Below are 14193 nucleotides of genomic sequence, written 5' to 3'. Positions count from 1 at the left end.
GAAATATTTTTAAATTGTAAAATCCTGTGGTTTGTGGATAATATGTAAACAGTATGTTTGTAACAGAAAATTATGTTGGCTGTCAAACAGAACACCAGCCATACAGTTTAAGACTTCTCATAGACTGTGTGAAGTGTTTGTATTATTTAAGATGAGAAGAAGGGGATGGTCCTTGAGTTTAGCTGCATTATTACTGAGTCAGAAGTTTCTGTTATTTACAGCTCTAAAGGTCGGGGTCTTGATCTGCAATGCTTTTGTCACTGAATAGAAGTTTAAAGATGTCAGCTATAGTGTCAGCCATGGGATGTTGGCTCTCAAACATGCAAGTATCGAATACAACATCTGCACTTTATATTCCATTCTTTATTAAATGCTTAAGGATTTAATGAAATAATATGAAATTGTCTGGTATAAGAGCACAGCTTGTTCTTATGGATTTACATGCTAGAGAGAAGCAAACAAAATTACACTATCAGTGAATTATCTACCATTGCTTTGTCTAGAAGGCTGTTCACAAGCTGTTCTTTTCACTCTTGCTTGTTGCAATAACAGGGGTTTTTATGTCTGACATTACTTTCTTTTTATGTGGTTCATGAACAAAAAAAGGCAGAACAAATCTTGCAAGGTTATCAGTTCTTTCTTTGCTTTGCCTGTAGTTCAGTTTTATCTTTTCCCAGAAAGATCAAACTTGTTGAGACTAGTTTGTTAATTCCCAGATGTAGCACAGCCTAATCCCTGAGGTTTGTGCAGGAATGTGCTAGTTCCCCATTCCCTTAATTCTTCTAATGAAAAATTAATGTATCCAATGTCATCCTGGTGAAAACTAATGGTTGTTCTTTTCAGTCACCTATAAATGTTGAAAAAGAGACAACTCTGTACAAGACAAGCTCTTTGGAATACTTACCATTTTTTCCCACATATTTGTGTGATTCCTTGCTGCAGATGGCTCTAGGCATAACCACAATGTCAATACAGTTCATGTGTTGTTTTTCTTTCTTAGCGTGTGCATGCAGTTACATAGCCCTGCAGGTTAGGAACCAAAATATATTGCACATCAGCAATTTCGATTTGATCCTAAACGTTTTGAAGAACAGCTGCTTCTCTGTTTAAAGAATACTGAGGAGCCCTTCAGGAGAAGAAAAACTCCTGAATGGTTACAGCAAATTATTAAGTTTGACAAGCTGTTTTTGATGTAAAATTGGGAACTACTTTCCCCCTAATGTAAAATGGGTATCAGACTTCTGATCTAAAGAAGGCCTTGCAAAGATTTAATTAAATTGTAGCAGAATACTTTGGAGCTTCAATAGTAGAAAGCAGTACAAGTTAATTGCTATTTTTGTTAAAGATGTAAGATGTATAAAAATAACACTGAGAAACAGATACATTCTTACTGTTTCCTTTAAAGTGTTACTGTCTCTTGACAGAGGATAGATATTCTTTTGGAATAAATATTTGTTAGTATGTCCAGAATCGAGAGACACTATTGCCTTTTGCAACATTCAAAGAATACAATGTTTGTAAAACTTTATCTGTAGGCTGGGATAAGGACATTTAAGATACTGCTTATTAATATAGAGAGATTAATACTAAGAACAATCTTAAGAAAATATAATTGATCTCTCTAGGAGTCAAAACAAAAACAGGTCTTTTAGAAATAAAGTATTTCAGAACATCTCTTGAATTTGCCTTTTGTGTTTTAAGTAATGGAAAACTGCCATTCTGCCATTACATAGAAGTTGCCAGCAATTCACAGTATATTTTATTTCCATCTTTGTTCTAAACCCTATTTTATCAGTTGCTGGAAACTATGAATGTTCCCATATTTAGTCTAAAATGAAAGATGTTACTTTTGGGAGAGAAATTAATAGCTTCAGGCCAATTCATTTCAATCAGTTTTTAATTATTATAGCATGATAAGTATTTCTGTGTATGTAAAAAAATTTATAATTTGAAACAACTGGAACTAGCTTGGCTTGTGGCCTGACCTTGCAATTTCTTATACACCGAATCTGTCGTACTACTTCTTGGGGAATATTCACATGTGTTAGAATTAATGAGATTGAATTGTTATTTTGTCATTCTCAAAAGAAATCTCCTAAGGTACAGGCCAAGTTTGTAGCCAACTGACTTACTGTGTTTAAATATTTGAAATGAAAAGTATTTTAAATTATCATATGTAGTTTTAGATGCATTAGCCTTAAAACTGGTACAGTTTCTCTGTTACTATTTATTGTTTCTCTTTCAGTAGAACCTGGCAACATTTGCAAAGTTGTTATTGTGCTAGATGCACAAAACCTAGTCCAAATGATAGACTGCTCCCCAAAGAATTCATACTTATTATTTCTTGCTGAGGGTCAGAGGATTGTGGAAGTTAGGAACAGACCTCTGGATGTTCAACTGGTCCAACACCCTGGTGAAGTCTGTCCAGTTTAAGATGGATTGCTCAGGGCTTTGTCCAGTCAAGTTCTGAACCTCCCAAGGCTGGAGACTGCGTGACCTCTGGGCACGTGTTCCACTGCTTCATCATCCTTGTGGTGAAAAAGCTTGTCCTAATATTGGAATTTCCCATGTTCTAGTTTGTGCTTGTTGTCTCTAGCCCTATCCCTGTGCACCTTCAAGAAGCCTCTGACTTTATCTTCTCTATACCCACCTACTAAATTGCCCTAGACAGCAATTAGATTTTCCACTTAGCCAGGAGTTCTTCAGGTTGAACAAGCCTACTTCTCCCAGCCTCCTCTTGTATGTCCTGGTCTCTGGTCCTCTGACTATGTTGATGGCTTTCCACTGCAGTGTGCTTGCTAGGTCAGTGTCTTACTTGTGCTAGTGTTCCCAAAACTAGATCCGATGCTGCAGATTTGGTTTTGCAAAGGCCAAGCAGAGGATCCAAAACATCTCCCTGGAAGTGGCTGCCCCAAATGCAACACAGCTAGGAACAATTGGCAAATGTTCACATGCTAGGACCATTCTGTTTGAGTGAGTGTAAATTACTATTGCTGTTGAAAGAAGTTAACTGCTTTGCATTGACTTTTGGGGGTAATGTGAGACTCGGTGGTGTTAATTTTAACACAGATATGGCTTGCAATCCAGTTTGTTTCCAGGCCACACAAGTGGCTGTTCTGGCACAAGAGAAGGGGCCATGTGGACAAGAGTGGCAGGGAAAAAGCAGGGCCATTTTCTTTTATGTGACACTTCTGGTTTGTGTCAGTTTACCATGACTAGACCCACAGTCTAAAGAGAGATGGAGACTTAACTAAGATTAGTAAAGACTATGGCCAAGAACCTTCATATCTATGAAATTAAAAGCTTTAGTTAAATTTTTCTACCAGCCTTGCAAACAAAATTATGAAAATAGTATGTAGATTAATTATATAATATCCATCATAGGTTTAGTCTTTAGACAGCAGTTGTGTGGAATGTTGTCTTGCTTTAATAAGTCCATTTAACTGAGTAGTTTCATGAGACTAGCTGCAGAAAAATAAAATTCTTAATTTGCTGCTCTTTTGTACAGTATGATGGCAAATGTCCACATTGGGTTTTTAGTATTGTTATTTAATTTTTTCTTTGCATAACCATTAGTTATTTCCCTCAATTGTACCACAGTTTGTTTTTTAAATAAGATTCTACTGAAGGGAGGAACTTAAAAACTCACCACAGTATTTAACATCAGTTGACATTTACCGCAATCTCTAATCATTGGCACAGACTCTGTCTGGCTTCTGCTGCTTTTATGGTTCTTCCAGCTTGTTCCAGTGTTTTTTAGTTGTACCATCCTGCTGTAGATGAGTTAGATGATAATGGTTTTAAGCAGCTGAAGATCTCTTTTTATATAGACTGTGTTCAAAATGATTTTGTTTATTGGTATAAGCAGTGTAAAGATGAAAAAAAAGATTTTTACAAATATCTTTTCCAAAATAATCCTTTCACTACTCAAGCAAAAAATCCTGTTGATTTGAGTACTGTCTTAATGCTGAGCATACAGGTTGTGCATTTCATTAGGAAGAATATTATATTTAAATACTTTATTTACCTTGCTCATGAGCTTACAGAAGTATAAATACCAGGTAAATAAACCAATATTAGCTTGACTGTTTCTCTACCAAGACCAAATCCACTTTCCTCCTGGAGACTTTGCAACAGAGGCAGAATGTTTGGAATTATTGCCCCTCATAAAGTACTCTGAAAATTCAGTTTGCCGGTTTCATTCAGGAATTTGTGTTAAATTATTTTTATTCTTGTAACACACTGCACCAGGTGTTACAGGAATACATCATTCCTACTGCAGAGATATTAAAATTCATTAAGAGACTCAGACTCTTTAGACACTTGAATAGAGTGTACATATACATATATATATTAATATTATATGTCATCTTATCTGTAGTTACTTCAAAACCATTATTAGTGAATTGGTTTCCTGGAAAGCTTGCAAGAAGATTCTTTCAAAAGGTTTTGTGAGATACTTTTTGAAACAAATTTTCTTACTTGAAAATACTTTTATAACCTTTTAAAAACTGAAACACGTTTAATATGCTTAAATAGTTTATACTGCAAGAGAAGTTCAAGCACCATGGTGGTATGCCAAGGAGAAAATTGGACAGATTTAGTTGCCTTCTTATAATTTAGATCTTACTATATTCTTGTCTGGGATCAGTGTGGTTAAAAAAAGTAATTTTAAATCGTGTGTACGTGTTGACCACGCCTTGCCCCTGCAGTGCACAAGTTTAACAACCAAGTCCTGCCACGCCAGACTCTGCCTCATAGTGATCAGATCAACTGTGCTTGAAATAATTTTTGCATTTGTCTAAGTAGGGACTGCAGAACTTGGTCATGTGTGTTTAAAAATTAAAACGATTAAGTGCTGTGCAAGTGATACTATGAACTCTAGGGAGTGTGTTGGCACAATGTGGCCCTGCAGAGCCCAAGGGTGGCTCTTGCCTGGGTCAGGCTGAAACTCAGGAAATGACAGTGGTGAGCAGCGGGCGCTGACTCACAGCTGGGGGCGGTTTGCTTGTAGATGGCTGTAGTAGTTCCTGTCCCCAGCTGCCTGCCCGCCCTCTCTTTACTACAGGCATGGCCAACACTCCCTGAAGCACTTGGTTAATCACTATAGTTTACAGTTTGTTACATCAAAAACTGCGAGCACTGAATTCAAGCTTCAGTCATGCAGAGGAAGGTAGCTTGAAATATTCCAGCAGCTGTTTCTCAAGAAGCTGAGCTGCCCATGCGGCAAAGGTCAGAAGAGGAGCTGCTGAATAGGTTCCAAAGAAAGTTTTCCACTGCAAATAAGCTCTAGGAGTGTGGAAGTTATGCTCTATGGCTATGAAGCAGTTATCTGAAAATGCTTCAGACTGCGTTCTTCAAGATCCAGCAGCAACCTTGTAATGCAAGCTACAGTAAGGCTTCCCTTTTCTCAGGCAAGCAGGGCAAAATTTAGTGAAGACAGCAAAATGTAGTATGTCTGTTTACTTACAGTTGAAGGCATACAGTATTACACAGGAGAACTGCCTGGTAGACTGTTTCAGAGAAAACACAATTTCCCTTCCTTTTCTTCCTGTTTCATTCTTGTTCTTTTCCCTTCCAAAAGGAAGAGAAAAAGCACATTACACTTGACAATACAATGCCGTCAGGAAAACGTATGAAGTGGTGAAAATGTTGTTTGATTCTGAAGTCTTCATTGCAGATTTTGGGGAAGTTTTGCTCTTGGTTGGGTGGAACTAAAAGAGATTAATTTTAAGACCCAACTGGGAGAAGTTTACTTAAGCTTTCACCATCAGTTAGAAGAAGAATTTAACTGTGTTTGTATGGAGCCAGCACAGTTGACAGAGGCAAATAGACATGGCCGTAACACAAATATATAATAATATTTTAATGGGCCTTTGTCCAAAGAGGGCTTCAGATAAATTTGGGGTATTCTCATCCAAAAAACTATATTAAACTGAACAGAGTGGTAAAAGTTGAGCAATTTTTTATTCCTGGAAGAGATTTTCCCTTGTGATGTCCTTCTATCTGAACACTGAGAATTTTAAAAAGTGTTTAAAAACTTTCTCACGTAGTGATAAATATGCCTCAAGAATAGTGACCAAGTTGACTTGTAGCATTTTTTCACATTAAACCACAAAATGCTTTTGCCAAGACTGTGTCACTGTGTCCATTTCACAGATGAAAAAACTGAGGCATGTGGGAGAAATGTGATATTACTAAGGGTCGTATGCCAGGTAAGTTGTAGAAGCTGGAACAGAACCCACACCTCCTGTGTCTTTCTGCTTAGGCTGCTCTCTGTTAGAGAGGGAGAGGTGTGCCTGAAGTACACACTGATTCCAAGCAAGGAGCAAGACACAGCTGAATATCAGCATTGGAAGTGGTTTCATGATCATCCTACAATACACATTTTTAAACGATACTAAATACCATTTTCAAATGCTACTGTTGTCCAAAAATGAATGCTGTCAGATTATGATTTTCATTTGTGTGGGTTGTTTTCCAGGCAGAAATTTTAACGGGCATCTCAGTTGGCAGTCTTGAAGATGCTGAAAAGGTGGGACGCATGCTGTTAGAAAGAGGGTGTAAGCTCGTAATTGTTACTCTTGGAGCAGAAGGCTGCATGATGATATCAGGAGACGAACCCATTCCAAAGCACGTTCCTGCTGGGAAGGTCAAGGCTGTGGACACTACGGTACGTTTTTGTGGTTTAACTGTCTTGCTTTGGAAAAGACTGCTTAAGCACTAGGGGAAAGCAGTGAGTAATCAGCAAAATCTTTGGGCACTTGCTCAAAGGCTAATTTATGACATGAAATTGATATCTTGCTTCCAGTGTCTCATATATTAAATAGTATTTATAATAGTTCTAGCTCATCTACAGTACAGATGTAGATGAGCTAGAACTATTATACATACTAAAGGTGTCCCCATGTTCCTCCTTTACTGAAGTACCTGTCTCTGACTGTAGTGTGTGATGTCACTGGCTTGAGCTGCAGTACTGTTTTTTCACCTCTGCCCTTTCCTTTAATTCATCTTGTCTAGAACTCAAACACTGTGAGAGAACAGAGATACTACTCACAGTTTGAAACTAAAAGTTTGATTCTTCTGACAAAGCATGAATTACTTACCAAGTCTAGCATAAGGTGATTAAAGACATATTTTTTACAGAATATAGTGGAAAAACCCAAATCTTGCTGCTTCATGATGACTGTTTTATGATGCTAGGTAAGGGATGCTTGGTCAGGTGCATTTTAATCTTTGACATTAAGATACTTCTTTTCTTCCTGCTCAGACCTAAGCGTAGAAAACATGCTCTGTGAAACCACAAAATACAATACCCCCAGCAAAAGAGAAAAACAGGACAGGCAATAGTTAAGATAGCATTGCTATGAAAACCTTACCACATTGCACATATGGGGCTATTTTGTGTTCCTAGTATTATCTGACATAAATCCAAAATAATTCCAGTGGAGTTACTGAGAGCAGAGCAGGTCCTGTTATATGTACTAACTATACATTTAAATGCCTGTTATAATAACGTCATATTACATATGTTCTGTTACAATAGTTCATTAAAATCCTGGAGATTTTACCATCTGGTACATTCCATATCTGAATTGCATTAATAACAACTAGTTCTTGTAGCATGTTTTTTATCCATGGACCTCATACTGATTCACAAAGAGGAAAGGCAATGGCTTAAAGGATGAAGAAACAGAGGCACAGGGAGCTGAAATCACCTAGGTCAGTGCCATGCAGTAGCAGAGCTAAGAGTAAAGTCACTTCATCTTAGTCAGAAGATAGCTTATAGGTTTGGACTGTGATATTCTGATACTGTGGAAAGCATTGTTTCATTGTTAAATATAATCTTTTTCTATATAACTCTGAAATAGAGATACTTTGGATTTACTTTCCTCTTTTGCCCCTTTGTCATTTAGAATTTTGACCTTGGGTTAATACTGGTTTTGGAATGTCTTAGATTTCTAATTAGGGGAAGGATACATCACTGTCGTCTGCATAAGGTTCTTGGTAGGGCACTACAGACACCAAATTGCCACTGCTTGCTCTTAGCCCAGAATTAGAAGTGCCAAGGAAGTGAAAGGCAGAACTCTCAAAGCTGTTCAGAAGCAGGATTTATTAGCTGGGGAGCAACACCTTGTGAACCTGGCAGTACAGCTTCTTGCTCTGAGCTGGTAAATCCACTGCTGCTATCAAAGCTTACTGTTAGGGTTTTTTCTCTATCACACAGAAGTGATGTTGAAGAAATATGTGTGATCTGCTTCTTCAAAAGAAGAAAATTGCTTCCAGATCAGCTATTGTTTGATATCTTAAAGATTTGCTGCTCTTGGAATAAAACAGCAATACTGAAACCACACACTGTGGATGAAAAATGCTTTTTATCTTGCTTAGCACTTCAGAGTTTCATATCTGAACGAATGTAATGCTCCTCTCTTTTTTTTAGTTCTTTTTATTTTAAATAAAAACAGTTTCTTTTAATTTACTAAATCATTGCCCTGCCTCCTTGTGGCCAACAGGTTATTGGCTTCCACATAGCGGAGGATTTTCACAGTTAATTTTGTTAATCTACTTAAATACTAGTGGGTTGTTTTCAGTAAAACAGCTGTGCTTGGTTTATTCTTGCAGGCTGAATGAAAAAAATATGTGTTGGCCTTCCATTATAAAAGTCTTACAGTGCTTAGCCTGATTATCACTTCGCCTGAAAGCAAGTGGTTTTAAAGCAACCATTACAAACACTAAGCAAAATAACATCATCCTCAACTAACCTGGATTGCTCTATTATTAAAATAAGCATTAAACATTCTAGTAGGACATGTTACTTTCTTCAAGGCATGTCCACAGTAGATCTTTCCCCAGGGGAAGGATCAAACTTGTAATGTGGCTTACCAGGTAGCCACAGGGTATTCAGAGTTGTTGTTCATGTTGTAATCTTTTAGCCTGCTGTTTGATGCTAAAAAAAAGGGTTACTACCTTAAACTTCCCTGACTTCAGCATCTTGAGGGAACAGGCATAATCACATGTGCCTGTATCTGTATTGATATTGTTTAGATCTGCAGAAGGTAAAGTTGTTGCCAAAGAGTTAAATGACATGTGTACCCTATCACACAATTTGCAAAAGACTACAGAGTCCTTATTAAAAAGTAGAGTTTGCCATTTAGAAGATACACATGCAAGATACAAAATTAGCTTCAAAGTCTCTCTCGCGGTAGAAATTTTCCATGGCTGCTACCACTGCCCAGAGTCCTCTCTGCAGCAATGCAACTTCAGTACTGACCCCTGGTAATTTCTGTTGTCCTCAGGAATTTTAGGAATTTTTGAACAACAAAATACTTGAGTAGGTACAGCCACAAAGATTAAGAATTTGAGTTCTTTGTCCCAGTTTGTGTGCTCCCCATTCTCCATGTTCACACGTTCACCAGGGTCACTAAGGGTTGATAGGCTGTAGAGCCTGGCTCTTTCTCCATGCCCTTGAGGTAGTTAATCTAAGTGTTTATTGGCAGAACACTGGGAAAAGCTGGCTCCATCTCCCACTCTGTGGTGGAACGTGAATCTTCAAGATTGAAAATCTGGCGTTTTTCACCCACACTAAATCAATACTATAAAGAGGGGGAAAAGTCCTGTTGATTCTTTTTTTTAGCACTAATTATCTCTAGTGTGGGCTGTAGTAATGTATGCAATGCTTCTTATGACTGTTAGCCGAGCTCTCCATACACAATCCAAAACATGTAGAGCACGAATAGTTTTTCAGGGGGAAGTTTTGCAAGACATGGTATTGTAAAGCTGAAACATCTGTTTCTCCTGTTATAGCGAAATAGTGCAATAAGTTTTTGTTAATGCAATTAACTTTCCCTTCATTTTACTAGTTCCTGCTATCTACTTGCTGTATGCGAAGTTTGAATAAACAGAAAAATAAGTGAATTATTGAAAAATCATCCTCGAATTTTTGGTGTAACAGAAAGATCTGATTAAGCCCACCAGCTATATCAGTTTGTATTTGAGACAGTTGACGTACATGAGACATTTGACACATGATAAAGTACTAATATAGGTATACATTATATTCTATTTTCATTACTTTAAATAGTTGCTTTTAAATTTACTTGACTATATTAAGTTAAATATATGCATTTACTTTATTTTTGGAAGAAGCTATTTCTACTGTAGGTGAAACTAGTACATGAAGCTACATTAAAATAGATGTGAAGGATAATTATATAATTTCATTTATATGACACTTCTTCTGTTGGTAGCAGAAGGTTTCACAAACCATTCACAAATCTGTAAGCATTTCACGGAAAACAATAATACACACATTGTGCAGTTGTGTGTGTGTGAAGCAGTTTGCCTGCTGCTGAAGCAGAAGCACAGCTGAGGTGGAGGACAGCAGCTGCTCACAAACAGCTGTGGGACATGACCAAACACCATCATGCCAGAATGGTGTACTTGAGGTGCAGGGGGTGATCTGTGTGATGAACCACAGGATGATCCTGGATTTTGACATCTGCTGCTGCCATAGCCCTGAACAAGCCTTCTTGGCAGAGACGTACATGGTGTGATGAGATGGACAGCCACATCATCCATACTGGAGAATGGAGCTCTGCTCTTTCTGCCCCTTCACCCCTGCTCTCCTCCTCTGCTTCTGACAATCACTCAAAGTGTAATTTACAGCACTGTTTACATCTATTTACATTTACTAATTATATTCCATTGAAACTGCCAAGGAAAATTTGTCAGAAGAATGTAATTACTCAAAGCTGGAATTTGGCCAGCAGTGAGATTAGTTGCCTTCCATTTTGAAAAAAGCACTATGGGATAGTATGAAGCTGAGCACTTCAAGTGACAGCTGGGAACCAAGTCCAGTCCCTGAGGTACTGCCAGAGGCCTGTCTGGGGCTTAGCATGTGCAGGTGGACTTTGGAGAGGCATTCGGGCTGTCTGGAGCTTCAGGTTACTCAGGATCTGGGCTTCAGAGCCATGCCAGGCCTCCTCTGGAGGTGGGGCAGTCTGGTGGTCAGTGGCTATGGCAGGCTGGAACATGTCTGCTGGCTCTGGGATTTGCTCTGTGGTTGCTCCTTGCAGTTGAAGGTGGGGTGTCCTGTCTAGGGTCCATGATTCGAATTGGAGACCTGGCACTGGCAGAATCTCTCCTGTGCAGTGGCATTAGTGGATAATGGGGGGCTCTCTAAGTAAGCAATGGCTGCCCCTCTGTTGGCCCCCCATTTCTAAGTTAAAGCACCAAGACCACTTTGGGGGGGAGGCCATCTAGAGTTAGTTTTTAGAACCTCCAGTTTGCTCCATAGCCCAGCTTGGATCAAGATGACAAACATACACTTGCACCAGTTAAGGTGACTTTCTAGTTTTTGTCTCATCTGGTCTTCTACATGCATAGTATGGTTGCTCTATTTAAGATCTCTTCATCAGTTGACCTCTAGGTTTATACATACCACTCTTGTGTGCAAAAAGTCCTGCATTAGCATACTCAGAGCCAGGAGATCAGCCATTTGCATGTCTGGCTTAGGCATAGATGTATTTTATTGAAAGGCAAGTGGATCCTCTTGGGCACACAACATTTAAATTAAAACTTGGAATCACTTTTCACAATGGTGCCCCTAGTAAGCACAGCAAGTCAATGGTCCCTCTTTTAAATGTCATGGAGGACCTAGAATGTTTAACTTCACAGTATTTCTAAGCACAACCATTACATTTACCACATGATTTCTTATATTGCCAACATTTTCCCTGTCTGGTTGTATTTTTTGGATACAGATTGCACAACCTGCTAAGAGAAGCTCACAGGTTGAAGTGCCATGCTTGTAAACATGAAAGTCATTTAGGAGAAAGGATAAAATTCAACATTTAATCTACTCTGCTTGAAATTTGACATGAGCATATGATTTATTCTATATAGTCCGTTTCTGTGCAATATTCTCAGAGATATGACACGTACTATTTGTCATAATCAAAAATGTTGACATTATTTTTTCATTTCAGTTCTGCAAAAGAAAGGCTCATTGCTACAATATGAATTGTCATCAGATGTTTTGTGTTCAAATCCTGTTGTTTCCCTCAGATTTCTTATTACAATTTATTAGATCTGTCTCTTCTACTAGGAGAGAGAATTATGAAGTCTGTCTTTAAACAGTAGATTGCTCACTGAGCAGCTTTGTATTGAACTCTGAAGATGTTACACAACCTTTATTTTAATAAAGCCTCATATAAGTGTATAGCTATATAATTTTAGATATGTCACACTATTCAGGCCTGTGCAGCAATTGTGGTCTAGAAAAGGCATTGTGGTTTAGCAATTTGAACAAAGGACTGATTAAGAGTTCCAGGGCTCTGCAAAAGACTTGCTGTAAATCCTTGGAAGAGTTACGTGTCTTCTTTGTATCCCAATTTATCTGTCCATAAATTGGAGCTGCTATTAATGTGTTGCATATAAGCCATGAGAAGTCTGTTAGAGATCAGAACAGAACCTGGGAGGCCTTTTTCCCAGGCTTTTTGTATAACCTCGGGCCAGTTGTGCTTCTTTTGGGGCTTTGCAAACTCATTGAAGTGCTTCTGCTTGAAGTGGAGAGGTCTTGTCTGTAAAAATATGGTTTACACTAAAATTCTCTGACTTAGCTGTATCTTCTGGTTTGGAGGAAGCCTGAGCCAGAGGAGTGAAGTGGACATTGAAATAAAGCCTTAGAATATAAATAAATCCAAAACAGTCCTCCTAATAACAGCAATTCTTTGTCTCCTGACTTTGTGGCCTAACGTCTGAGGCTCAAGGGGATATAAATACAACACTCTGTGCAATGACTAATTACTCAAAATTCTGTGCATCAGCAGAAGTGGGACTTGTGGTTGACTCTAATATTATCAAATGCCTTTGCTATTTAATAATCTTGTAGCCGTGCATTATTTAGCATGCCGTTTGCACAAAGAACAGTGATTTTATTTCAGCTATCTCTCAACAAAGTAAAAATGCAGCTGGTAGTAAATGAAGCATTTGGCAGACAATGTGTCTGATGTACAGTTCTCTAACTTGCTAAGAAAAGAAAAATGTTGACTGTTTAACCTTTTCCTACCCATGGGTGTAGCAAGGAGTAAAGCTTTGAGGTTTTCTTTTTTCTTTTTTTTCCTTAACCCTAAAATATATCCTTTTTCTTTTTTCTCTTTTTTTTTAAATTTTTTTTCTCTTTTCTCTTTTCTTTTTCTTTTCTTTTCTTTTTTCTTTTTCTTTTTCTTTTTCTTTTTCTTTTTCTTTTTCTTTTTCTTTTTCTTTTTCTTTTTCTTTTTCTTTTTCTTTTTCTTTTTCTTTTTCTTTTTCTTTTTCTTTTTCTTTTTCTTTTTCTTTTTCTTTTTCTTTTTCTTTTTCTTTTTCTTTTTCTTTCTTTTTCCTTTTTCTTTTTCTCTTTTTTCTCTTTTTCTTTTTCTCTTTTTTCTTTTCCTGTTCTTTTATTCTCTCTCTCTCTCTCATCTTCCTTTTCATTTTCAAGGAAAGAGGAGTTACTACTGGGCAAACATCTTATTTATCAGTGGAGTTTATTCAGACACACCAACACAGAGTAATTATGCCCAGAGCTCCCATTAACATCCCACAAAACAACAGCATAATAGCTTCCTTTCTTTAACATGCGACCCAAATAGGTTAATAAATAAGTTTAGTTCCAGTCATAGCCCACTTTCTGACTTAGCCTTCTGCATTCCCTCTTTTACAAATATGGAATCCATTGAATTGTGGAACAGAAAAACCATGAGGAATAAGTTAATCTGCCAGGCACTCCAATCAGTGATCACCACTGTAAGTCTAAATAAAGCTGCATCTATTATGTTCTGAAGTTCAGCTGAACTGTGAAAGGGCACATGTCTGAAATCACTGCATGTGAGTTGACTCACAGTTAAGTCTAGATGGGACTTGCTTAGTTCCTCATGAGTCTCTGCTTCTGATTCAGGCCTTCTAAAGAGGATGTACCCTCTTTCCCCTTGGAGAGCAGAAAGCTATATTATCTCTCTTGTACAAATCGGATAAGTGGAACAAAAATGTTAGTGACTGGGTGCACTGAAGCACAGGCTAAAAATGTTCTGCTCCAAGTTATATAGGGAGTTGGAGTGATGCAGCCAAAAAATGAAGCACAGGCATATATTGTCCCATGCAGCCCTCAACTTCTAGACAACATTGTCGTGGAAGGGAACACTGTTTATCTGCCTA

The 14193-nt window shown here is 37.9% G+C and overlaps 1 protein-coding gene across 1 annotated transcript in view; it reads left to right on the top strand.

Moving 5' to 3' along the window:
• The window catches only part of RBKS (ribokinase), a 71972-nt gene that overhangs the window by 43688 nt on the left and 14091 nt on the right, over window positions 1-14193 (top strand). Inside the window, exon 7 of the mRNA XM_066178461.1 lies at window positions 6485-6673. Within this exon, the coding sequence (XP_066034558.1) occupies window positions 6485-6673 (189 nt within the window). The remainder of the gene's footprint in view (window positions 1-6484; window positions 6674-14193) is intronic.

This window comes from Chamaea fasciata, unplaced genomic scaffold (genome assembly GCF_029207755.1).
Source record: "Chamaea fasciata isolate MVZ Bird 193981 ecotype frontalis unplaced genomic scaffold, bChaFas1.0.hap1 SCAF_3, whole genome shotgun sequence".
In the NCBI taxonomy this organism is placed as follows: domain Eukaryota; kingdom Metazoa; phylum Chordata; class Aves; order Passeriformes; family Sylviidae; genus Chamaea; species Chamaea fasciata.
The sequence above is the reverse complement of the archived record's forward strand: the minus strand, read 5'-3'. Positions and strand labels throughout refer to the sequence as shown.